The sequence below is a fragment of the Acinonyx jubatus genome, chromosome A1 (assembly GCF_027475565.1).
Source record: "Acinonyx jubatus isolate Ajub_Pintada_27869175 chromosome A1, VMU_Ajub_asm_v1.0, whole genome shotgun sequence".
NCBI lineage: Eukaryota > Metazoa > Chordata > Mammalia > Carnivora > Felidae > Acinonyx > Acinonyx jubatus.
The window spans coordinates 5,455,443-5,479,440 of record NC_069380.1 but is presented as its reverse complement, the minus strand read 5'-3'; the positions used below and the strand labels follow the sequence as shown (position 1 = coordinate 5,479,440).

At 45.0% G+C, this 23,998-nt stretch overlaps 1 protein-coding gene across 3 annotated transcripts in view; it reads right to left on the bottom strand.

Moving 5' to 3' along the window:
- The window catches only part of LOC106988928 (phospholipid-transporting ATPase IB), a 624,663-nt gene that overhangs the window by 238,935 nt on the left and 361,730 nt on the right, over positions 1 to 23,998 (bottom strand). For all 3 annotated transcript variants that reach the window (XM_027064563.2, XM_027064562.2, XM_027064561.2), the window contains exons 26-27: positions 22,564 to 22,747; positions 17,469 to 17,579 (exon numbers count right to left, since the gene is read on the bottom strand). In XM_027064563.2, coding sequence (XP_026920364.1) covers positions 17,469 to 17,579; positions 22,564 to 22,747 — 295 coding nt within the window. The remainder of the gene's footprint in view (positions 1 to 17,468; positions 17,580 to 22,563; positions 22,748 to 23,998) is intronic.

The window sequence follows — 23,998 nt, the reverse complement described above, 5'->3', positions numbered from 1 at the left end:
CAGAGTGGGAGAAAACGTCCTATGCATACAGAAAGTGCATGCATGATGTCTCCAGGCTTTGGCTGTCTCAGCGGAGAGCTAAGTTTAGTTTTGTCAAATGTTCCCAAGCCTCTACCGTACAGAACCAGTACTTTGATCACAGCCCTATTTGTTGAATTAAAACTTGGGCATGGATGCATGAATCACCCTTAGCAGGCCTACCCCACAACTCAACTCTAAGGAAGTGTGGGATTCTGAGAGAGAGGATGTAATGGGGGGAGGGGTGGTGGAATGGAGAAGGGAAGGAAAGGGAGAAGTTTGATATAAACAAAAGACCTTTCTGGCAGAGGTGGCACTAGGCCCGATTCAAACATCGAGGAGCAATTACTAGAATATCTGCTTATTAAGATACACTTTATGATATGTATTAAAGATATAACTTGCGTGCAGTAAAATTCACCCTTTTCAGCGTACAGCTCTATGAATTTTGACCACTGCATACACTTGCATGGCAAGAGGAAAATCTGATACTTTGCTGTCATCAGCAAACTAGTGTCATCAGCAAACTAGTAGTTTAGTCCAGGAGAAAAGAATACCGGAAGAGGGAGAACAGATCACGCGAATGGCATTGAACAGTGTGCTCGGTGCCAAATTATTAAACTTCCTGGTGACAAGTCCTTTGAAACTACGTTTCTTTTCAGTAATATTTACATTCTACGCGAAACACTCTTCTGCATCTCCAAAAGTGACTGGCTCCAAGGAACATGACCCAAAAGATAAAGAAACCCGTTGGCCTGATGGGACATTAGTTAATTTGCTTGAAACCAAAATCAGCCTAAATATTTCTAGGGATTGTGGTTACTTAACAAGTTACTCCCTCCATCCCAAACTTAGCGCTTCAAAACAATGACACCATTGATTTTGCTCACACATCTAGAACTGGGCAGGGCTCAGCAGGCATCACACATCTCTGCTTCACTGGTGTCAGCTAGAAGACTGGGGTCTGGAGTTCTTTGAAGTCTGTGTGCTCACACGGCTGGCAGCTGAGACCTCAGAAAGGCTGTTGGCCAGAAAGCTTCATGTGCCTTCTGCACCTGGCTTGGTCTTCCCACAACAGGTCAGCTGGGTTCCAATGGAACCAACCCTTGGAAGTCACTTGGTGCCTACTGCTTGAAGCTGTTACAAAGGTCCATCCAGACTCAAGGGAAGGGAACATAACACCACCGCTCAGTAGAAAAGTGTCAGAAGCACTTTGCATGAAGAGCATGGGACTTAAAAGACATATTGAGGTAGCCATCTTTGGAAACTATCCTCTGCTGCTCTGTTATGAGCCACCAAGATGAATAGTACAAGAATGATCTTTCAGAAATGCCACTATCATCACATCACTACTACTGTGTTTAAGATGCCAAGACTCATATATATCCAGGGCTTAACTGATGTCACCCCAGTTTTCTCTCCCACTGCATTTCCAGACACTTCTTAGACCCAACCTTCAACTATTCAGAACTACTTGCAATTCTGCAGACTCACGGGTATACCCTTTTCCAAGGGAATACTTCCTTGTTTTTCTTTGCTTACTCTCATTCATTTCTTTAGAAATCACTTCTCCTGAGCCACGGCCTTCTTTAGGATGCTCTCCTTGGAAGAAGCAGCCTGCAATTTTGCTATAGCAAGAGCAGGAAAATGCATTCTCACCCTGGCTTTGGCCCCCGGCCAGTTGTCTGACATAGAGTCTCATTCATTTACCTGACCCATAGCTTCTTCATGATTCCATTCCCTCCCATTGACAGATGTTGACCTCAAGGGCACAAAATCCCTCATGCTAAACTCCATCTGAGTCTCCTTCCCAGGGAACCCAGTCCGCAATGAACAGTTTGGGATGATCCCAGTCTTTTACTATAATGAAAAGTAAAATGCTTGCAACTCATGCCCCTGACAATGAGCTTAATCTCCCCCCAATATATAAAGAACTCCTAGAAATGTAAAAGAAAGAGGGGAAATGGCAATACTTATCAAAATTATTAATGCATTTACCCTTTGACATGGAAGTCCCACTTCTGGGAATTTATCCAACACTGGAGCATAATTTGTTGAAGGAAAATGTTGAGGTTGGAAATAACCCAAGTGTCCATCAATAGGGGACTAGTTAAGTAAACTATTTATCTAACTGAATAATCTGCAACTTCAAGAAGAATGAGGAGGCCCTCTAGCACTGACATGGAAAGACCCCGGGATATACTGTTAATGGCACAAAAGAAAGGGCAGAACAGGTCTCTAGAATGCAATCTTTTGCGTACGAAAGAAACGCACAAGGCAAATAATCACACAGGCTGGTGTCTGGATAAACAAATGCTGAAAGGAGGTATCAAGGAAACCTCTACAGGGAAGGGGACAATGACGTGGACAGAGCCAGACATAGCCGATTTTAGGATGCTTAATTTTCACTGGGGTTTTCAAGTTTAGAAACCATGGGAATGCATTACCTTTTCACCGCATGAACCTCAAATCCATTTGTAATTAATTTTGGTGGAAAGAGTAAAGAATTATGAATCCAATGTAATATTTTCTCCAAGTAGCCTCTGTTGCCCTTCACCATTTATGTAAAAATATCTTTTACCCACTCAATTCAAATGCTAGTTTAATCATAAACAAAAGATCCAGCTGTATTTGGATTGGTTGTTGTGTTTTCCACTTGGTTCTATTGATCTGTCCATGCACAGCCCCAAACTGCTTTTACTGTTACACCTTTGTACTATGTGTAACATCCAGCTTGACAAATCCTCTTAATATTTTTATTTTCAAGATGTCCAGGCTATTTTATCATGTAGTTTCTTATGATCTTTAGCATTTCCTTGTTTGTTTTGATGCTTTTATGTGTAAAAATGTATGTGTACGTCTCCGTGTGCACATATTTCTTCCTAGTCCAAGAGTGGGGTAGGTCTATTTATTCACATTGACTTTTAGAGTGAGACTTGTCTTATTATTCCTCCGATATACTTAACTTCATTTTTAAGTAATATGTATTTTAATTAATACTTAAATTAAATCTTTTCTGACTCATTGTAGGCAGAAAAACTTGATTTTAATTATTATTTCAATGTTATTCTTTAGAATTCACTCTACTAACTTAATTAGCAACATTAAAGCCTTAGTTGGTTTGAGTAGAATTTAGGGTTTTTTTTTTTTCCCATTTATGCTTATTGTTCAGAAACCATTGATTAGCATTTCTTGACGTAGGCAGATATGACTTAATGTTGTGAGATTAATGTTGTGACAGATGCTATAGAAGCAGGAGAAAAAGGGGCCCCTGGGTGGCTCAGTCGGTTGAGCGTCCAGCTTCAGCTCAGGTCATGATCTCTTGGTTCATGGGTTCAAGCCCCACGTCCAGCTCTTTGCTGACAGCTCAGAGCCTGGAGCCTGCTTTGGATTCTGTGTCTCCCTCTCTCTCTGCCTCTCCCTGTCTTTCTCTCAAAAATAAATAAACATTAAAAAAATTTAACAAGCAGGAACAAAAGGAGAAGCAGAGGATCAATCGTGACTCCTATCTGCACGGACTCCAGCTAGAGTCAGGTGAACCATGGCATTGGCCATAACTCCAGGGGGAGAGTGACGCAGGCAGAGGTATCCCGTGAGAACTCCTCTGGGAGACACCCCGGGGACTTCCATCGCATTCCTGGTTCCACCTTCCATCGGATACGTGGTTCCTGTAAGTACATGGCAGTGCTCATTCTGGGAAGCCCTGCTACAAAGACGGGCCTCCAAGACCAGTGTGAAAACAACAGCCATCTGCTTGGTGTCATTTAGGTGGGAAGAAAAATCCATGGTGGCTATATAACTTCCCTATAGTGAGTATTCCATCAATATTTTCAGATCCTTTTGGGGTTAATGCAACAACATATTAGGACTATTTAATGTGAGCTTTTAAAATTTCCAGCAAGAATTATCAAGCCAAATGCGTATTTCCCATCAGCTAATGGTACTATGCACAGATCAAGAACAAGAGAGATACCAGTGGCCTTTATCGTGACCTATCAAATAGCAAGGAAATTTTTCACAGCATTGCCTTTTTGGGTAAGTTTCTCTGGCAAGTCTCTCCACACTTGATCTTAGCCAAAAGGCCGAGAAGCGATCTGGCAAGTCTCTCCAACAACAACAACAAAAAAGGCAGCAGATACAAAATGCACCCAGCTTTTATAGATTCAAAATATACTCGGGAATGGAAACAGCAAGAGGAGTCCAGGAACATTTATTTTCCATTTTCATACCAACGCATAGTAGTCGCCAGGATATAGTTCATTGTTGTTTGTTCCTTTTTTTTTTTTTTTTAATGTTTGTTCTTGAGAGGGAGAGAGAGACAGCGTGCAAACAGGGCAGGGGCAGAGAAAAAGGGAGGCACAGAATCCGAAGCAGGCTTCAGCCTATGAGCTGTCAGCACAGAGCCCAAGGTGGGGCTCAAACCCACGAACCGTGAGATCATGACCTGAGCTGAAGTTGGATGTTTAACCGTCTGAGCCACCCAGGCGCCCCACTGTTGTTTGTTCTTATCGGTTCCAAAGCAGATGAGTTTCAGGGCACCCTGAAGGCGGGTGTAATTGACAGAACCCTTGCATACTTTAAGGCTACCATTGGCCCAGGTGAAAAATACCCGCGACGGGCATTAGCACTTTGCCCCGTGCAAGTACTGACACTGTCTTTGTGGACGGTACACTTGTGACTTGGTTCACCTAGAGGAAAGGCTCTTTTTTGAACTCTAATGCAGGCATACATCTCGGTTTCAGCCAACAGGAGACGGCTTGGCCTTGAGAGAAACTAGTGAGACTCATGCTCTGGGAGCAAAGGAAACTCACATGGATTCCTTCAAGCAAACCCCCAGAGAGTGGACTGTTTAAGGAGCTGGAGTTTTAAGGGACAAGTACATCAGTTTCAGTGTTTCATTTATTTTTTTTTTTAATGGCTACAATTTTCTTTATTTTGTTAGGAACATAATTTATGGTCAAATTGGCTTCCATGCAACAGCCACTGCTCATCCCAACAGGTGCCCTCCTCCATGCCCGTCACCCACTTTCCCCTCTCCCCCATCCCCCATCCACCCTGTTTGTTCTGTGTATTTAAGAGCCTCTCGTGGTTTGCCTCCCTCCCTCTCTGTTTGTAAGTATTCTTCCCCCTTCCCTTCCCCCATGGACTTAAGTTCCTCAAGATCCACATATGAATGACAACATACGATATCCGTCCTTCCCTGACTGACTGATTTCATTCAGCATAACACCTTCCAGTTCCATCCACGTTGCTGCAAATGGCAGGATTTCATTCTTTCTCACGGCCAAGTAGTATTCCATCGTATATACAGACCACATCTTCTTTATCCACGTGGTTTGTATATACAGTGTTTCATCTAAATGCTCTCAGGCAACGTGTGACAGCATCGAGGATTCTCGGCCAATTAACGACATCTGTAAATGCCCCCCTGGGTGCGGGGAGAACAGGAGGCCACAGATTGTGCCGGAGGAATTATTTCTCAGTCATAAACATATGACCACATTACTGGACTGCAGTTACTTATTAGCACCTGAATTGGTAGCAATGCACGGGCAGGAGGCAAGCAAACTCCAAGTTAATCGAACAGGGTTACTCAAGGCTGTTTTGCTCTGCAGTGGTTATATCCAACTGCAGCATATAACAGGAGCTGTGTTTAAGGTGGCACTACCTAAAGAGGTAGTAAGGAAGACTTACCTCCTCGTAGAAGGTTCCCAGCAGAGGGTGGGTTAGACTTGGCTATTGCAGGGCAGATTCCTATTCTGGGAAGAAGGATGAACTAGAAACGCCTCAGGCCCTACAACACTGTAGTCGAAAGACTGGTCAAATGTGAAATACCTTCAAATAATGTTCAGTGGCTAACTTGAGGGCTCTCTGGGGCCGGCCCCATGCTAAAGGCTTTCCTGTATGGTTTTATTTAATCCTCGTAAACTCTTTGACGTATGCACTTTATTACCCTCATTTTACAGAGAAGGAGACTGAGGCTGGGAGTAGCCAGGAGGCATGCCCAGATTTGCAGGGCTTGAGCTGGGAGCAAAGCCCCCAGGCGGTCTGACTACAGAGCCCCACCCCAACCTAACATTGCTGCTGTCTGCTAACCGCAGTCCCCAGCGAGACAGCAGATGGAGGAGGGGTTGGAAGAAGACAAGTCTGGGTTCTTGGCCCTTCTCCTCCCCAGAAGGATTAGCAGAAAGTGTTCCCCAGGCCAACTCACCCCTCCGTCATCATCATCGCCATTATGATCAGGGCTATTCCGGTCGCATTTAAGTTCTTCCTGCAACCACAGTATTACTTCCAGTCCGGTGCCTTCCTGGTCCCTGGCTCACAACCCTGTGGAACTGGGCTTCCAGAACTCTCCAACCATGGGAAATCCTATTTCTATAGCAGAATACTACTCAGCACTAAAAAAGAATGAACCACAGACACTCACCACAATATGGATGAACCTCGAATGGGTTATGCCAAAGATCATAGAGCGGTATAATTCCACCCACATGACCTTCTAAGAAAGGCAAAACTATAGGGTCAGAAAACAGACCAGTCATGGCTAGGGACTGGGTGTAAGGGTAGGTTCCAGACTACAGAAGGGGCGTTGGGGGGCTGTTTTGAGTGATGGCAGTGCTCTCTATCTGAGGGTCATGGCAATGACACTATCATATGCATTTGTTGAGACTCACAGACTGAACCCTAGAAAGGGTTTATTTTCTTTTTTTCTTTTAATTTCTTTTAATGTTTGTTTATTTTTGAGAGAAAGGAAGAGACAGAGCGTCAACAGGGGAGGGGCAGAGAGAGTGGGAGACACAGAATCCGAAGCAGGCTCCAGGCTCCGAGCTGTCAGCACAGAGCCCGACGTGGGGCTCGAACTCAAGCACCACGAGATCATGACCTGAGCCGAAGTCGGAAGGAAAGAGTTTATTTTGTTGCATGTAAATTATACCTCACAAAAAAATAAAGTGGTATACCAGTGCACCGTACTAATAAAAACCTTCAAAAGAAAAAAGAAAACCAATAAAGCAAGGCTAACAAGGAGGTAAAAGCTCCTAGTTAGTAGAAGAAGCAACTTTCAGATGGACAAGTGACTGACAAAACGACCATCCAAACAACATGCAGCTTAGTTAAGGGAACAATAATAAACCTCATCCTCTGATCCTTGGATGAAAGAGGCCAACATTTTAATCAATATTCTTTCACCGGCCTGCTCAGGAGGTACAAGCACTAATATACTTTGCCTCCCCTCACTTTGAAAGACCAGGCAAGAAAGCACATACATCACTTCTTGAGCCTTCTTTAAATAGCCCACTTGATCTGTCAGGGCACTGGAACTAAGAAATGAAGGGCATGCTAAACTCCCAGAACACCTGTTGGAAAACCAATATAGTGGCTCAAATGAAAACCAATATATTGGCTCCAGTGAGTTGTCAGTAGGCAGTGAAGATTATTTACCGCCTAAAAGTACAGGCATTTACCAGAGGAGAGATGAGCTTCCTGATGTGATGCTTTTTTAACCGAAGCTATTTCAACTAAAGGGCAAATCCAAAAAAACCCTAAGTCGAAGAAAAAGAAAGATGAATTGCATTCTTATAATCATACTTCGCTTGCTTGTAAAAAAAAAAAAAATATTCAAAACTATGGGCCAAAATCTATTTCTCTTTTCTAAGTCAGGCTGACAAGTTTAGAGAAAAGGAGAAGAGAGGGTCCTGGCCCCTGATCCTCTCAAAGCAAATGGAGGTCAAAAAAACAAAAACAAAAACAAAAACAGGCGATCATTTTCCATAACTGGAATGATACACTATGAACCCCCTTTGCCTCTTCCCACCACCTTCTCCTTCGTCTGCTACAGGAGGTGCTCTTTTCTGTTGTCCCCTTATCTCTTCCACAACCTGTGACTTTTAACCACTTGCAATCAGATGTCATGGAAATTTACTTGCTCAGAACAGTGCTACTCTGGTGCACAGAGATGAAAATGGATAGACAGGCACGATCAGGGCATTTGTGCTGAGACACGTTTACAAAGTTGATACCGAGAATTAAAGGAAATCTGATTTCAAAAGTCTTAGGACAGCTGGTCTCTACTAGTGGAAGAAAGGACAAGAAGAAATCCAGGAGAGTAAGCAATGCAGAGTAAAATGGCAAGAAAAACCCAATTGGTAAAAATCACTTTCACCAGAGTGAAAATCTAAGAGTTTCAGCTAAAATAAAAGCTAGTGTAAGGTAGGAATGTGTTTAAAGAATGCAATCAAAATTATCCTTTATTCTCTCTCAAAAGATGAGGTTAAACAAATTCTAAACCTGAATTAATCTTCTAATACGTACTTAGAGGGTATATTCTCTGTATGAAAATTCCACAAGGAAAGATTTAAGTTAGACCAGAAAGATATTTCCTAAACAGAAATCAGAAATATAATATGCTGGGGCGCCTGGGTGGCTCAGTCGGTTAAGCACCCGATTCGGCTCAGGTCATGATCTCACGGTTCGTGGGTTCGAGCCCCGCATCGGGCTCTGTGCTGACAGCTGGGAGCCTGGAGCCTGCTTCGGATGCTGTGTCTCCCTCTCTCTCTGCCCCTCCCCTGCTCATGCTCTGTAACTCTCTCTCAAAAATGAATAAATGTTAAAAAAAATTTTTTTAAATATATGCTACTTAAATAATCCTTTGTATTCTAAACACATTCATCACCACTCCACCCAGACACACAGAGCCCAAGAGATTCTGACCTGTCAGCCTCTACTGAAATGTGTTTAATTGATTATCTGTTTATTGAGCAGTGTGTATTTAGTCCGGTCTAGGGGCAAAGTCAGAAAGAAAGGGTCCTTGCCCTTAGGGAAGTCACAAGCAATTTGGTAAAAAGAAGTAACATTCCCCCTGATGAGAACCCAGCACTAAATTATGCAGGTGTTACGTCTGAGTGCAATAGGACCTAAAGGAAAGGAAGCAAGTTGGCATAAGGGAGCTTTAAGGCACAAGGCGATGAGGTGGCCCCCCTTGCTGGGGTGACTTTGTCTCTGCCACAGCACCAGGAGGGCAGGAAAGAATGGGCGCTCCAGAATAAGGCACGGTTTTGCACACAGCAGACCTCTCAGAGTTCACATCACCCCGTGAGTCCTTAGCTTGATTTTGTTTTTGGACTCGCACTTTTTTCCCCCCCTCGGGGAGGTTTTATGGAGTTAAAGACTCAATCTTTAAAACATCAGGGCCTAAATACATCTTTTTTTTTTTTTTTTTTTTTTTCTTGGTAGAACGTTGGATCTTTACAATGAGCCTTTCAGGTAACACAGCTGCAAAAACATCATTAAAAAAGCATATACTGTCACATGGAAAAGGCAGCAAGAGTCTATTTTTGTAAAGTTCAAAGTGATGGTGTATCTTGTAGGGGAATCCCTCCAGACTGCTAATATTTCTGTGGCTTTATAAAGACGCCTTTCTGCCACCCCTCCCCACTCCTCTACCTTTTGCTGATAAACTCCCAGCTCTGCAAATGGGCAGCAACCAAGCAGGCTTGGAGAGAACATTCCTGCGCCCGTGTGCCGTCACTTCTGCGGCCATCTTCCTACTGAAACATAAAACCCAGCAAACTACACTTCTTCCCTGTTGTTTCCTAGGGGCCTAGGTGACTTCTGGCATTTATCACGGAGCTGGAATACACCGGGAGGGTTAAGTGGGGCAGACAGGTGCGGGCCTCTCTCTGGCAGGCCAACGGAACTCTCTCCTCCAGCCCCCCTCGCTTGATCAGCCTGTACTCATCCCGCCGGGTCCTAGCTCAGTTCCTCTTGGCAAGCCGAGGCCCCCACGGCCGTACGGCACCACTTGTGAGAGCTCTCCCTGCACCCGCACGCGGTCCTCCTGTAAGCCGGCACCCGGCACCGTAACTGCGCCAGTCTTCCCTGCATCCCCTACTTTCTTCCAAGAGCAGGGGCTCAGTCGGGTTCATCTGGATCCCAGGACCCCAGAGTGCTTGGAGAATGAGGGTGTGTGAGGCGGGGAGAGTACTGTTCAGAATATTCCTACTTCTGGTCAATTCCCATCCTGTAACTGCCCACTGGGAAGCCATTCTTGAGACAGTTTTCCTTCCAACGTATTAAAATTGTAAAGATTGCTCAGTAACTATCAGCTCCAGACGGGAAACGGCCAGGTGGTCACGGAGTCCACAAGCTGGGACGTTCCTGGAATGGAACTGGCCCCAGACATCTGCCACGGGGGCCCTTCTCTCGCTGTGCCACCAGCCCTGTCAAGTGGGGAAGAACTCTGCAGAGTTTGGGCCCCTGGTCCCAGCATTCCACCTGCTATCGAGGAGGCAGGCAACAACTAATGCTTAAAGCTTTTACCAGAAAACGGATGGTTTCATACGTGATGAAGTCACAGCCTGTACAGATAGGTCTCGATTCCCCTTCACCTATTAACATGCTAACTTTTAAGCTCGTCACTGCAATCTAGCCCCTCAAATCAGGGCTCTTTATCAAGAAACCTAAAGCCACCTCTCACAAGGCAGACGGACAGGACAGAAGAGGGAAGCTTAGCTATCAGGAATTTGGTCTTTCACCATAAAGAGATCTCTTATGTGTCAAGAATGAAATACGTTCTTTTTTGTCGAGGCGGGTTTAAGTCGTGCATTGTAACTAAAAGGAGAAAACGTTATTGGATAATATTTTAAAGTTTTAAAATGTCTATTCTTTGTTGATTCTAAGATTTAAAGCAAAATCTACCCAAAGCCCATTTACAAGGCAGCCCGGGTTACTCTTGGGAAACAGATGCCAGTTTGGAACAGGGCTCACCAAATCCACAGCATCTCTCGCACGTTAAGGCTCCACAATGAGAACCTAGTCCGATGATATTTTTTAAGGCTCCAAATATGAGAAGGAGCTTCACAAATGAGAAGCTAGTCAGATGATAAATGAAAGAAGGGGCCACCTACAAGTCATTGAGATATAATTATTCTCAAATAATAATGATCTAAAAAACGGAGGAAAAAAAACCCCCAAACCTCTGAGGTCTGACAGCAAAAAACTATATCACAACAAAAAAGATTATGTACATGTTTTCAGAAAAAATACAAATTCAAAGTACTTCTCTGAGAATATTTTGGGTGAAAATGGCAGTTTATACATGAACCATAATTCATTTTACTGTTTTAGTTTTAAGGTACGGAAAACAAAATGCTGGTAAACATTTTGGAACGTTCTAGAGCACAGGCTTTTTGTTGTTTGTGTTAGGCCTGTCAGATACTGACAAGTCTTAATTAGCTTTCAACAAAATTCTGTTGGTTAGTTGCATTTGATCTCAAATTGCAGTGGTTTAAATCTGTCTTATTCAGTGATATTTCCAGACCTCCATGCCAAATATGCATCCCAGTTCCTGGCCAGTATCTCATGCCAGTCTAATGACCCCAAGAAAACATTAAAATTCCTTATACGTGTTGCCAAAAATAAGCAGACACTCTAAGCAGTATAAAATTCCCATTTTTCACATCAATACCTAAGTTATTGTTATTCTCTATACTAGGAGCCACCAACTCATCGCCATCGTAATTATAATAATAATCATAATTTCAAAGTCTCATCTATTTCAAAGATGATTTGGGGTCTTGTCTTTACATCACACATCAAAGTTTATAAGGGATCTGTATCGTAATTTTTTGGGTTTTTTTTATTTTTTATTTATTTTTTTATTTAAAAAAAATTTTCTTTTTCAACGTTTATTTATTTTTGGGACAGAGAGAGACAGAGCATGAACGGGGGAGGGGCAGAGAGGTAGGGAGACACAGAATCGGAAACAGGCTCCAGGCTCTGAGCCATCAGCCCAGAGCCTGACGCGGGGCTCGAACTCCCGGACCGCGAGATCGTGACCTGGCGGAAGTCAGACGCTTAACCGACTGCGCCACCCAGGCGCCCCAGTATCGTAATTTTTTGAAATGCAGGTTAAAGTCAAGTAACTTCCCTATTATTTTCCTATTTGAATTTTATTATCGTTAAAACTTTTCTCCATTCCGAATATTACCTTTCCCTAGGGGTTCAGAAAGTCTGAGGACAAACCAGTGCACCTAGTAAACGCTTAACATGCGGAAGCTGTTATGCTTTGAAACTTTCTTAGGCTTTGTACCCTATTCAGGGAATTCTGAGTAGCGAACCCCTACTTTGTTAAATAGCGTAGGAACTTTAAAGGATTTAATCGACCCTTCTCTCTCTGGGAATTATCACCAAGCAGTCGCATGAGGACTTCAAAAATGTATATGGATTTTTCTCCCATCTTTACATTTACGGTAAATGCCTACCATTGTGGAAATCAAAGAGTTTTTTTTTTTTTTTAATCAGTTGTTCCTTTCTGCTTATAAATTATGCTGGGAAATAGTTACATAATGGTCATGATTTATGCTCCAGGTTAAAACTACAAAATTACATTAAAGGTCTCTGCTTGCCATCTGCCCTACATATTGACATAGGAGTTTTCTAAAATCGCTTTTACTATGTCACTCGCTTATTCCAGAATGAAAAAGGAACCCCAGCTTCTAATAGCAATAAAACTTCTGTCTAGTTATTTAGATCCCCTTCTCTGGCCACTCATATATCCCACCCAACCCTACCTCCTTGCCTTCGCTAATTTTATCCCTACCTCTGACACACAAGGAACGCACCCCCTCTAGCTGGCTGACAAGAGCCCCGTTTGCCCCACAAGGCTAAGATGTTCTGCGTGGTCTAGCCCCCAGCGGAAATTTACCTTCTGAGAAGTATGGTCATCTGGTCACAGCCACAAACTTAGCATTTAATCACTGATACAAAACAAAACTACACGTAAACAAGACTACGTAACTACACTACATTGAAGGTTTGAAAAAACCTTCAATGAGCTCTCCAAAGCATAGGGTCCTGGCTACACATTTTTGTTTCCCTCCATGTGACTAAACCAACAAAGTGCTGGTGATGTTCTTTTTAAAATTTTTTAGCGTGTTTTTTTATTATGGTAAAATACACATAACATAAAGTTTACCATACTAATCTTTTTAAAATGTTTATTCATGGGGCGCCTGGGTGGCTCAGTCGGTTAAGTGTCCAACTTTGGCTCAGGTCACGATCTCGCGGTTCGTGAGTTCGAGCCCCGCGTTGGGCTCTGGGCTGATGGCTCAGAGCCTGGAGCCTGTTTCCGATTCTGTGTCTCCCTCTCTCTCTGCCCCTCCCCCGTTCATGCTCTGTCTCTCCCTGTCTCAAAAATAAATAAAACGTTAAAAAAAATAATAAAAAAAAAATGGTCAAGTGTCATGAAAATTAAATAAAATAAAGTGCATAGAGCACTCATTAAAAAAAAATGTTTATTTATTCTTGGGGGGGGGGCAGGGAGGGAGGGGCAGAGAGAGAGAGAGAGAGACAGAGACACAGAATGTGAAGGAGGCTCCAGGCTCCTAGCTGTCAGCACAGAGCCGACACGGAGCTCGAACTCACAGATCTGAGCCCAAGTCGGGCACTCAACCGACGGAGCCACCCTGACGTCCCTATCCTAATCACGTTTTAATGTACATTCACACCATTGGGCAGCCATCATCACCCATCTCCAGACACTCTTTGTGATATTCTGGGCATCATCTACGAGAGGCAGACAGAAAACTGCCAGTTGGTTTCTAATGATAAAAATCCAATGTGGGGCGTACGGGTGGCTCAATTGGTTAAGCGTCCCACTTTGGCTCAGGTCATGATCTCACAGTTTGTGGGTTTGAGCCCCGCGTCAGGCTCTGTGCTGTTGGTGCAGAGCCTGCTTGGAATTCCTCCCCCCTCCCTCTGTCCCTTCCCAACTTGCATTCTCTCTCTCAAAAAACACATGAACTTTAAAAAAAAAAAAATCCAGTTTTAATGCATAGAACCGTAAGCATAGTAAAGGTGTATCTTACTGTGTGCATTAGCAGCACTAATAACAGATGAGGAGGGATGGAGTGAAATATAAGGCCGGTGACAATCGGGATCCAGACCACGACGGGCAGGGGCAGGAAGGCAGACCTGGGGATTCCATCAGGAGCCATAAGAACCTTGAAGAGTTCGAGGATGGGGCACTTGGGTGGCTCGGTTGGTTAAGCATCTGACTCTTGATTTTGGCTCTGGTCATGACCTTGTGTCCTGAGATCGAGCCCTACGTCCGGCTCTGCACTGGGCACAGAGCCTGCTTAAGATTCTCTCTCTCCCTCTGCCCCTCCTTTGCTTGTCTGAGTCTGAGGGGGGCAGTGACATTTGTTTACTCGCTGCCACCATTTCTGAGTGTCGATGTTCCAGAAACTGTGCCAGTCACTGGAATGAGTCAAATGTATGTCAGAAGGCTCATCCAGGCTGCATACAGATGGTTGATGGAGCAAAGCCAGCGGTCTTTGCTATCATGCAGGCAAGAAGTGCTAAATAAAGGCAGCAGTGGAGGGAACAGAGAGCCAACGTTTATGCATCTTTTGTTTTGCCTATTAATAGGGTGACCATGAAATCACTGATCCCATTGTTTTGTTCCTATTTCATAATCACTCTAACCAATGGTTACTTCGGCCCAAAGAAATTTTACATGACACGTCAAATAGCACTAAGGTTTGTCAGCAAGAAGGAGCTTGTGGTACAGACTTATCAACTGATCGTGCGTGACGGTCAAGGCACTGTGGTGGCAACGCTCGAATTAGATCACTATCATTTCGGTCGAGTATTTATGGCCTACTTAGAGGGAAAGCTGTTATTCCGCAAGGCTTTTTGTGGGTGGGAGGGAGAGGACTTGATCATCAATCTGGGAAAGGTGAAATAGATCAAGAAGCTACTCTGTGAAACAGCACGCAATGAACCTGTGTGTAGTGACGGGAATGGTCCCAAAAGTACGGTGTGAGGTCTAACATGGGCTGCAGACCGTATTACAGAGCATGAGGACCTGTGTGTAAAACCACTGATTTGCTTGTATATGTGAACATGTCCGTAAACACAGCAAAGGGTCCCGAAAGAATATGCCTAAGCGAGCAGGGGACGAGAGTGGCGGGGACTTTCAGTTTGCATTCCGTCTTGAGGTGAGGAGAGAGCCGTGGGTCCCGCAGGAAAATCAAGTTTCATAGGTCAGTGGACCAAGTGAGCATCACAGGCTCATAGGTCTACCATACGATCTTCACTGGTAATTCAAATCACCATAATCCTCACGGCAATGCCTAAGACTCTAAGTGTGTGTGTGCGTGTGTGCGTGCACATGCCTACCTGTGCGTCTTTTGTCACTCCGCCAAATTGCCTCTTGACTCTATTTTTAAATGACTGATAGTATGTGTATCAGAGGTCGTTTGACACGAGAACTTACTGGTTGTTGCCAAGGGTTTCTCCTTGAGCTACAAGAAAACCATTTGAGAGTAATACGCGATAGAATTCCTTCTCAATTAGCTACAAGGTAACCCTCAGAATGCAAAACTATTCATCGCAAAGGAGCAAATCAAAGTACGATAAGCTTCGGTCTTTCCGTTCAAAAGACACTACAATTTCCTGTTTTTAAAATTACACTTAAAGTGCATGTTGGTGGCACAGAGGCTATATACACACCGAGTCAATGCTCCGGGCGCAGGCGAGGATTTTGTTCTCTTGGTTTTCGAATTAAATCTCCTAGAAATACTAAATGGAAAATGGAGACCAGAGTGGTGGAGACTTTATTTCATTTTTAACTGTTACCAAGAATGTTTTTAAAGGCTGTTTACAAAAGACTGTTTACCGCTGTGGCTCAGCTACAATCGAAAAATTAATGTAAGGAACTCACACGGCATTTTCAGGGTTTCATTCCAGATAGAATTTTCCAGACAGACAAAAATTATACTCTTCTCATCCTTAGCCCTCTTGAAATTTAAAAAAAAGGTGGGGCGGGGGGCAAGATAGGAGGTGTAAATGACTAAGCACTTCCTGGGAAGAAGTTCTGGGAAGCCAAAGGGTTGGGGGCTTCATGTAAAATGTCCTGATAAGAAGTCTAGACTATCTGTAATTTGCTGATTTTGAGGAAAAACAGATTGTTAAGAAATCTTGTGAGGCCAAATGCTATAGGAGCTGAAAGTGCATGCAAAACTTCGGATGGCACGTGGGAGCAGGGATTCCTACACTCCTGCAGACCACAGCACTGATCATCTATGACCCCAAGTGACATTCAGGAGTGACTCCTATCACGGAGGGAAAAAAATGTCACAGAAACAGAAGGACAAACATATTTAAGTGCCCCCCTCCAAAAAAAACCCCTGTAATAATGCAGACAAAAGGAAGACACAAACTATGAAACCGGTCATATCTAGAAGTTCTTACTTGGCATGGACTGAACTGTGTTATTACGGCACAAGACGAGCAGACACGGTGAGTAGACTGCCTTTGTGCAAATTAGCAAAACACATCTCTTTTTCCTGGTTTTCCTACATCTCTGCCCCATTTACCCCTTCGGCTGGGCAGCCTTGTACAGTGAACAACCTGCACAACTCAGGAAAATTACCCACTAATAGTTTAGTTACAGAGTGAGTGATGGGAACCTATGTGTTTGACCCGAATATTTGATAGGAAAGGGTAGACAATTTGGTAAAGAAATGGCTAGTCAAACCACTTGTTAAATTTCCTGAGCTGAGTACATTAAAGATCCGCATCAGAAAACGTTGATCTATGCCTTGGTTATTATTTCTGCCAAGCATTGAGAAATCAGACACAAAATAACTCGTAACAGAATGCCATATTGACACCATCCACAATTAACATTGCTTTTCTATCTCTCTGGAGCGACCAGCTGCTTCCTCCTTTCTAAACACACTTGGAAACCTATTAGTCAAGATGGCCTCAAAAGCCACCCCCTTGCAGCACAGCTGTCCTGGTGGTACTCCCACTGAGCTCACACAGAAAGGGCCCGTTCCACTTTTCCCTGGGCCCACCCTTCTCCTGCTCTAGTCCCCCTAATAAGTAAAATAAGTCCACCTGCAATTGAATCAACATCTTGAAAACCAGCTTCACAACCCAGTGAGTTCAAGAGGTATTTTTAATTACCTTAGTTGCTTACTCCCCAGCCTTCCCCATTGAAATAGTATGGTCCAAATATCCCACAAGTGACAAATCCGTGCTTGGGTAACGTGCAGGTTCCATGAGAAATACAGCAAGAAGTCAGACCCTTTCATTCTAGGGAAGATAAGGATGACTGGGTTGCCTAGAAACGTCCCAGGGGTCACCAAGACAGGTGCAAGCATCTGCCGCCCAGGCGCTGACCACCCTGGGGGGCGCGGGGTGTGAGTGACAGCAAAGTTCCACTTGGGCCAGATGCAGAGTCTCCGTGCACCAGTGGCTCGGCATGAGGACCTCCACCTGCAAGGTGCCCCCTGCTTCCGAGAGGCCACGTGCGTCACGGCTTTCCCATATGTCCCACCCCCCCACCTTTTCTTCAGCTCTACATGAACAACATCCTCTCTTGAAGTTACCTTAAATACGTGAAGGCCTTCCGCCTCGACGAAGAGGTTAACCTTGCTCACCTCGATAATGTAGAGGACCACGTTCTTGTAGAAGCAGTACAGTATGCACTTGGTCACGCGGTTGTAGCTCCAGGCGCCGTGAACCAACAGGAGCTTCTCCAAGTAGGAAAACTGAGAAAGAAAAAGATTGAAGTTCAGGACCGCCCATCATTTAGGAACAGAAGCCGCAAAATGGCCTTGGGAGACGGGTAAGGGAGCAGAGGAAAGCGGAGGGTGCGGATAACCCGAGAAAACCGCTCCCTCCCGAAAACAAAAGGCAAAGCTTTCAGGTCCAGTGAGGACGACTAAAACCTCCTCTCAGATCCACCTAATTGTTATTTTCCCCCAAACACAACAGTGGACCTCCAACTGTTATTCTCCTGACGTTCTGTTTACACAAATACTTTTTTTTTTGCCGGGGCAGGAGGGTCCTCAACTCTTAGGAGAAGGTGACCACTTGAATTGGAAGAAAAGCAAAGCAACCAGATGCTTCTCTTCGACTAGATTTTATGGTGACTTCGGGAGCAAGGGACAGGAACGCTCAGGCACCAGTACCCTTCTTACCAAAGGGATGCACATATGTGTACATGACCTATTTCCACCATCAGCCTGCAGGTTAAAAGCAACTGCACGTGCACAGAGGGGCACCTGCACTCGGGCACACACACACAGCCTTCACTTCTACACTCATTGTGTCCTCCTTTTTTGCTTCCAACCAGGGAACCGTACTTCTTGCTAGAGTGCTATGCAGTCAAGAAAAACAAAAAACCAGCAGGCAGCGGGTACGAGGTCGACGATGATGTAATGGCTCTCGCTGCTTGAAATACTGAGCGATATCCAATATCAAATGAGATATTTGAATCTTCTTTGGGGTAGGAGGGTCTTCGGGCGCCACTTGAATCCTATCCGCTTCCTCTTAGCCTGGCTTGGCTTTTTGTGTCCTACCTCACAAAGGTCCCCAAAAACGAATACTGAGCTAGAGGGAGGGAAATAAGGTTTGTTCTTTGTTGCTGTTGTTTGTTTTTGTGGACCGTGTAGTGCTCCGGTACAAAGGCACCATTAGGGGCAATCCTGTTTAAATTCACAATGTCTACGCATTAATTAGTCTTGTGTCACACTGGTGTCCCATTGGTTGCCTTGAACTACACCCTCAATTACCCACTCCAAGTCACAGGGTCGTCGTCGTCCTCAGGCTCACTCTCCTAAGAGAGATCATCAGGCTATATTGAGAATATCCACAAACATTAGAAACTCAAGAAACGACAGATGCTGGCAAGGATGTGGAGAAAGGGGAACCCTCCTGCCCTGCTGATGGGAATGCAAACTGGTGCGGCCGCTCTGGAAAACAGTGTGGAGGTCCCTCAAAAAGTTAAGAATAGAACTACCCTATGACCCAGCAATTTGCACTACTAGGTATTTATCCAAAGGATACAAAAGTGCTGATTCAAAGGGGGCACAAGCACCCCAATGTTTATAGCAGCTCTATCAACAATAGCCAAATTATGGAAAGAGCACAAATGTCCATCAACTGAATGGATAAGGAAGATGTAGTGTATATATTACCAATGGAGTATTACTCGGACATAGAAAAGAATGCAATCTTGCCATTTGCAACAACATGGATGGAACTAGAGTTTATTATGCTAAGCAAGATAAATTAGAGAAAGACAAATATATGATTTCACTCATGTGGAATTTAAGAGACAAAACAGATGAACATAGAGGAAGGGAAGGAAAAATAAGATAAAAACAGAGAGGGAGACAAACCATAAGAGACTCTTATATCTAGGTAACAAACTGAGGGCTGCGGAGGGGTAGTGGGTGGGGGGATGGGCTAAATGGGTGAGGGGCATTAAGGAGGGCACCTGTTGGGATGAGCACTGGGTGTTACATGTAAGTGATGAATCACTAAATTCTACTCCTGAAACCAATACTACACTATATGTTAACTAACTCGAATTTAAATTTAAAAAAGTAGAGTGGCACCTGGGTGGCTCAGTCAGATAAGCACAGGACTCTTGGTTTCAGCTCATGATCTCATGGTTTGTGAGACTGAGCCCCACATGGGGTTCTGTGCTGACGGCGTGGAGCCTGCTTGGGATTCTCTCTCTCCCTTTCACTCTGCCCATCCCCTGCTTGTGTGCACTCTCTCTTTCTCAAAATAAACATTTTTTAAGTAGAAAAAAAGTGATGCGTGCAAAAAAAATCCTTTCGATATGGCAAACTGCCTATTTCTGATTACTTTTGACATTAAATTTAACTGTAGAAAAGAACATTTCTGACTAGAAATGCAGTATTTAAAAACAAAACCATTCTGTTTCAAGAGGAAACCACACAATAGGTTCCATTAGCCCTAAAGATCTGACACGACATCACATTTCATGAGTTGTTCCAAGAGATGGGGGTAGGGCAGTCACTCAACTACGTACTCCAAAAGCTAAATGGCCACTTCAAAATGGCAGGAGTAGGTTCATATGGAAAAATAAAACTCCCCATAAAAGCTCATTAAGGATTCCAAAGGGGATTGGGGAATCATAAAATAACTGGCTAAACAAATAAAAAGGAAGTTTTCATTTGACCTGGACCCCCTGATGCTAAACTTCGGTGGGCACAGAGAACATCTGCTAGAGTCATCCGGAATGACTCAAGTGTAGCGCTACAATGATCTGTTTTCAGGAAATTTATATATACACACACACACACACACACATATATGTATATATACATACATATATATGTGTATATACACACACACACACACCCTAAATCAAAATGCTATTTTCATGAGGTCGCTCAAAAGACGCTAAGAAGGTTGGGGGCAGGAAGGATCCTCTCCTGAGGAGAACGGGCAGCCGAGGGCTACAGTCGCCAGCACAGAGTGCCCACGGGCAAGGCAGCAGCACAGGGGCGGCCGTGAGTCCCAGCAGCTGCCTCTGAGGATAAAAGCACAGGCGGGCGGAAAAGAGGTAGAACCAGAGCTTGGCCTCTTTCATCATTTTTTCCCAAGGACCAGCCTGCGAGCTACATTTTCTTCCTTCGGTATACAACCTTCCGGGGCACTTCCTCAAAGATCCGATCAAAAGCGTATTCATCCACGTGAAATGAAAAGACAAAGCACACGATGTTAACTTCTGCCAGAGACGTTTATCATTTCACTAGGGGCAACGGGACTCATAAAATTGTGGCATCTCTAACTTCTGACTGAAGCGGCCGAGGCACAGTGTCAGGTGGGGAAGGTGTAAGGCCAGGAGGAAGGCTACCCTGAAGCAGCAGGACCCCTCCCCAGGCACGGGCAGGACCACGGACAGGAGAAACAAAGACCCACAGACACATGGGGCCGTGCATCAGTTCCTTTGGCAGCGGCTATGACACTGGAAGGGGAAGGAGACCCCTAACTCACTCACTCACTCACTCTCTCTCTCTCTCTCTCTCTCTCTCTCCTCCCTACCCTGCTTTCGTGCTGTCAACTTGAAGAGAGCAATCACTGCTCCAGATCCCACAGCCTATTAGTATGCAGTTTCAATAAAGCAGGTCATGGAATCTCCCTTCCCCAGACATTTTAAAGAAAAAGGCAAATATTTGCCTGGAACTCCTAGGAAACCTCTAAAGATCCCTTCCAGCCACATGATGCCATAACTCAAGTATTTAATAATGCTGGGGTGTATAACATCTACAGTTGCTGACAGACTACAGGAAGTGGGAGTCTCACAGGCCTCGGAGTGGTGGACTCGGGAAAGTGAATGGGCAGGTGTGCGGGACTGGTCCCCAAGGTCACGTGCAGGTCTGGTGTTCTCTGACCCCCGATGCTCGGACCCGAGGCAGGTCACCTAATGGGAAGGAGCCCCAGTGTTCCCACCTGGAAAATCAGAATTCCTTCCCCTACCAACTTTAGCAATTACCTTGAGGATTTCTTTGAAATCAACAGAGAAACAAGACTGATTTCGTGGGCTTTCCAGAGCCAGGAGGATTTTGTAAATTCCTCCCTGTGTCTGCAGAACCACGAGCCGGGAGGGAGTCTGAGAGGTGATCTAATGCTCTAGAACCCCGCTCCGGGGAGGGAGAGCCCCCAAGCTGCGCAGGACCAGCCCGCAGCCCTGGGGGCGTTGGAAGCTCTTTCACATTGTATACGCAGCCCCCAATTTCAGCTTGAAGGGAGAAAACGCCACTATTACTTGTGTTCACGTGATTAAGGTTAACACATACTTGAAATGACACAACACTGGCTAACCACCAAACGCGCAGGCGTTTTATCACAAGTTACTATAACCTGTAGACAGGAGGCCATGATCGGTGTCCATTGTGAGGTCTAGATTTTCTGGATGATCAAGGGGGGCAAATGACCTAGATCTGTCATACCTAGGGTGAGGCGGTTGGCTATTTTCCTTCAGGTTTTGGCTCTCTCTGAGGAGCAGACATTTCTCTCATTGTCAGGTCATCTGTTCAGTAACTACAAAGTACACTGGGCCCCTCTGCGGGCAACATGTGATCCAGAGAGGAACGGGCTGCACTTGGTCTGGCAGCGAGAGGCTGTTTGCTGTTGACTGTGGGTTCATCTCAGAGCAGCGGGTCTGGGCAGCACCCTGGTTATGGCCGTAGAGAAGGGTGGCTGGCGGTTGTAAATCACTGCTTTCCCCTGACTTTCAATGCCTGATGAGAGAGTGTTCTAGCGCCTTCTGAAAAGAGGAGAGACTCTGGGATGGGGACGGTAGAGAATTAATGTTATGAGCATGGCCATCCTTTAGCAAGGGATGCCATAAGGAACAGGACCAGGACAGGCAGCCCATGTGGGAGTTGAGGGTGAGAGGCTCTCATCAGCAGGACCCGAGACCTATCCGTCAGGGATGATGCCTCGTCTGGAGGACAGAGAGCTCGGCCAACCTCACCGCTGACAAATACAACCGTGACAACCACAACAACCCGCAGCACAGGGCCCTCAAACCGCACAAGAGCAAGACCACAGGGAAATGCAAATACTCCGGCGATTTTGTCTAGACACAACCGCAAAAGAGGGGGCAGGGTTCTTAGGGCTGGACCGAGGTCAAGCACCAACCAGGCCTTCATGCCCGGCTGATACCTCTGCCAACGGGACGGGACAGCTGGTCAACGCGCCTCTGACCTGCGCGATGGCATAATCCGAGTTGTTGGTCGCCTGCATGCCTTCGTTCCCGCTGATCCCTACACCCACGTGAGCGGTCTGGATCATCCCAACGTCGTTGGCACCGTCCCCGATGGCAAGGGTAATGGCCTTTACCCGCTTCTTAACCACATCCACTATCTCAGACTTCTGCAGAGGAGACACTCTGTAAGAGAAGAAAGAAATGATGACTGGATGCGTCTTTCCAGAGGAAACAGCTGTAATCTACATTGAGCTGCATTAAAAGGGCAGTTATTGGACAATTTCCAAATCCAATACATACGTTTTATGCTCATGTGCAAAGAAGCTTTCAGAAAACAGTAGCTTGTGGCTTTCAAGTAGTTGCCAACTTCACAGATGAAATACACAAGTCAAAACTAACTGAAAACACAGCCTGTTTGTAATCGCTCTGCGCGGTGGTAACCATACGTGCAAACTCCTCAGGGGCACATGTGTCCCCCCGCCGAACGATGAAGGCAGGGAAGCTGGATACAGAGGTCTTAGGAAATGTCTTCCAAATAAATCAGAAAGCTAGCACAGACCCCATTTTTGCTTTGCTGTACATCATACACAACCCAGGGCTGGCAAGGGAACCGTCTGTAAAATCGGCTTTCACAGAAGGGAAAGAAAATTGGCATGGCTTGAGAGGTGCAGAAAGAGGATGAGGGTAAGGGAGAAGAAAGCCTTTCCCTTCTCCACCTCAGAAATGGAGGCAGTGTCTGAAGGGCAGCCAAGGCACAAGGATTTAAGAAGGGGGGAGGGGGGGGCGGTCACCGGGACAGGACTACCAAAGCTGAACTGTGCAGGAGCACAGCCCAAAGCCCAAAGATAAGACAGCCTTTGCAGGAAGATGGGCTGTTTCCATAAGGAATCGAAGGATGGGGGCTATTTCTTATAAGCCCTCAAATCATCTGGGAAGAAGACCCAATGTAAATCTACGGGCTCTAAAGCACAGCAAAGTTCATTATAACGAAGTATTTGTTCGGAGTGTAAGACCAGATAATACAACGACATGGTAAAAACTATTAGTACCTCGGGACTGATTTATTTTAAATTCTGAACTGGTAAGCTGAGAGTCACTTTGGGTGAAAAAAAAATTCACGGGTAAATTCCCGAATGGCGTGCGCGCGCGCGCACACACACACACACACACACACACACACAGTAAAAGGCCTGTCTGGGTCTCCCAGAGGTATACTGGCTGCACCCACATACGCATGGTACTTGTAAGCTAGAATAGACACGCAAGGACTTTCTCAGTACAACTATGACTTCTCATATGGCCTCTGACTTCCAGAATACCTGTTTCCATCGGAAAACTTACAATTTACCTTACATTTAATTCTACCAACCCAGAGACCATTCTGTGTCTGGTGAGACAGCAAACTGAACTTAAAGCTCAGGTACTCTGGGAGCC